General features: G+C 58.6%; 1 protein-coding gene across 2 annotated transcripts; it reads left to right on the top strand.

Moving 5' to 3' along the window:
- Positions 1 to 825: 825 nt before the first annotated feature.
- LOC136484875 (putative serpin-Z6A) lies at positions 826 to 2,757 on the top strand. 2 transcript variants are annotated; one of them, XM_066481841.1, is made up of 2 exons: positions 826 to 1,538; positions 1,684 to 2,757. In XM_066481841.1, the coding sequence occupies exons 1-2, from the start codon at positions 1,059 to 1,061 to the stop codon at positions 2,569 to 2,571; spliced, it is 1,368 nt and encodes a 455-aa protein (XP_066337938.1). In that variant the 5' UTR covers positions 826 to 1,058; the 3' UTR covers positions 2,572 to 2,757. The 2 variants fall into 2 exon arrangements, with proteins under 2 accessions (XP_066337938.1, XP_066337937.1); XM_066481840.1 differs by having other exon boundaries at positions 1,675 to 2,757.
- The last annotated feature ends 214 nt before the right edge of the window (positions 2,758 to 2,971 follow it).

Genomic DNA, 2,971 nt, shown 5'->3' with positions numbered 1-2,971 from the left:
TCTAGGGTTAGGGTTTCTTACCTCCCAGTCGCCGGCGACGTAGAAGGAGCTCCGACTCCTCCGAGCAGCAGCGGATCAGCGGATCTGTAGAACAAAACACACAAGTTAGAGAAGAACTGAAGACGAAGAAGCAAGATGAACGGGGAGCTGCGGGATGGCGAGAAGAAGTAGAGGTGGGTATCCTACCTGGATCTTCGTAGCTCCGGCTCAGGAGCCGCCGGAGGGCGAGACGTAGAGGAGGGGACGACGGCGAGCCGCCGTCGCCCTCGCCCCTGGGAGTCGCCGTTCGCCACAGCTGATGGAGCGCAAGCGAGGAGACCGGCGCGGGGGAGTGGGAAATGAAGTAGGGTTTCGGGTGGGAGAGGGGAGTGAGGCCGGCGAGGCTTATATACACCGCGTTCCAACGGTCGGATCCAATGGTTAGAATCATTTAGGGTTCCTGATCCAACGGCTGGCGTTCATCAGGCCGTGCCGATGCCGGGCCAGGCCGCTTTTCCGTCCCGTGCCCGTGCTGGCCCATGGGCCGAACTCAAGGCCCAGGCACGGGCACGGGTGCGGGCTGTGCCAGGCACGGAAACGGGGCCATGTGGGCCGGGCCGTGCTTGGGCCGTGCCCGTGTCAGCCCAGCGGGCCTGGCCCATCTGGAAAACTTTAGCCACCAGCAGGACCGGTACCCGTACAGCGCTTTTTCTGGAAGGCGAGCCGACCGTCTCTTCGCTTATCAGCCAATCCGAGTTGATCCGGAGCCGAGCCGGGAGCCACGGGGCGTCTGGATATCTTCTTGGTGAGTGTCCACGTGCTGTGCATCGACATGACGGCATCAGGGTTCCAGGCCGCGTGATCTGGATCCTTCCGCCGGCTCCGCGTCCACACAGAATTTTTCGCCGATGGCATGGAAATTGGAACGAAATTCGAGTTTATTTTATGGTATTATTAGTCGCAGATATTGGATTTGTATGAGAACTAGACATTTTCCATATATTGATCCGACTGCGACTCGATCCTGACACACACACACAAAGAGAAACATCGTCGCCAATCAAGTATTCAACTTAGCCATGACGCGAAAGCGACGGAGATCAGGAAAGACCGTGCCCAAGAAGTCCAACACCGCCGGCCTAACGGCGCTCGCGCTCTGCTTCACCAGGCAACTACAACTACAAGCGCCGCCCGCCGCCGTCGTCGCGGGGGAGCCGGCGGGCGGCCCTAGCGCCGCTGCCGCCGCCAACCTCCTCTTCTCGCCGGTGGCCGTCTACGCAACGCTAGCGCTGCTGGCGGCCGGCGCCCGCGGCGGCACGCTCCAGGAGCTCCTCGACGCGCTCGGCGGCGACTCCCGCGACGACCTCGCCGCGTTCGCCCGCCGCGCCGCGGAGCGCGCGCTCGCGGACCGGTCGCGGTCGCGGTCGGGCGGTGGGCCCGCCGTCGCGTTCGCGTGCGGCGCGTGGCTTGACGCGGCGTGGGCGCTCCTGCCGGCCTTCCGCGACGCCGCCGCCGCGTCCTACAACGCCGAGGCGCGCGCCGTCGACTTCGGTAACGAGGTGAGATCTTGTAACCCGCATGCATTGCAGATTATACGGATCTAATCGAAATCATCCAAATTGCTTTGACAGTTCTTGTACATTATTAATGGAATGCACTACTGAAACAAAATTTTAATTCTGTCTGTTCGTGAAGCCGGAGAAGGCAGTTGGCGAGATCAACGGCTGTTTGGCGGCGGCGACCAACAATCACATCGACTCCATCCTCGATCCAAGTTCAGTGGACACACTCACAACCCTCGTGCTCTCCAGCGGCATCTACTTCAAGGGCAGATGGGATGCGCCGTTCGCCAAGGCGCACACGGTGGTGGACAAGTTCCACTGCCTGGACGGCAGCACAGCCGACGTGCCTTTCATGTGCTCAGTGCGGAGCCAGTACATCGCCATCCGCAACGGGTACAAGGTGCTCAAGCTTCCTTACAGATCGCCGTCACCGGCACCAGCACCGGCGCCAGCACCACGACGTAAGGGATCAACGCCATCAGAGAGCAAGCCCGGCGACGGCGATGACGACCCCGCCCTGAAATACTCCATGTGCGTCTTCCTTCCGGACGAGCGGGACGGGCTCCCAGGTCTCGTCGAGAAGGTAGCCTCTGGCCCCGGGTTCTGGCACTACCGCCTGCCGACCTCGCAGGTCCCCGTCGGGAACTTCCGGCTGCCCAAGTTCGAGCTGTCCGTCTCCGGCAGCGTGAGGGAGGTCCTGAGAGACGGCATGGGGATCAAGTCCGCTTTCGTTGCCGGCGAAGCTGACCTGGCCGACATGGCGACCAAGCGCGACGAGGACGCTGCTGGTGGCACGCCGCTGTACGTTGCGGACGTCTGCCATAAGGCAGTGATCGAGGTGAACGAGGGAGGCACCGTTGCCAATGGTGCCACTGCTAGCTACATGCTCTGTGGAGCAAGTGCGGTGATGGATCAGCCGGTGAAGGTGGATTTCGTTGCTGACCACCCGTTTGTGTTCTTTGTGATCGAGGAGGTGTCTCGTGCTATCGTCTTTGTTGGCCGCGTCCTTGACCCTTCAATTTCAGGGTGATGGCCTGGTAGTAAGTTTCTGATACTTCAAATTGAAGTACACCAGTATGTGGCCTAGTAAACTGTAAGCAAGAGTTCGTTGCCGGTCCATAGAAATTAGAATTTCTTGCTGACCAATATCTCACGCATATACATAGTGACATGAAACGATGGAACAGATGACAAATATATATGAAATAACAAGAGAAGCGCACCTGCTAAAGTGTCCAAGGTTTCGCTTGTGGTTTTTCTGATTGAAATTCATCCGGTGGTGAGAGCCATCAAAACCTTTTTCTTGCTCTCGCTCTTGGGTTCATATCACCCCGCATATTTTTCTTTTTATTAGTATAATTTTCTTGCGTGATATCGCTTCTGAAATCATCGACAGAGGGGAATCTCTTTTCTTTGCATTCTTGTTACTG

Source organism: Miscanthus floridulus, chromosome 10 (genome assembly GCF_019320115.1).
Source record: "Miscanthus floridulus cultivar M001 chromosome 10, ASM1932011v1, whole genome shotgun sequence".
NCBI lineage: Eukaryota > Viridiplantae > Streptophyta > Magnoliopsida > Poales > Poaceae > Miscanthus > Miscanthus floridulus.
Note: the sequence above shows the minus strand (reverse complement) of the source record. Positions and strands in the feature narration are given on the sequence as shown.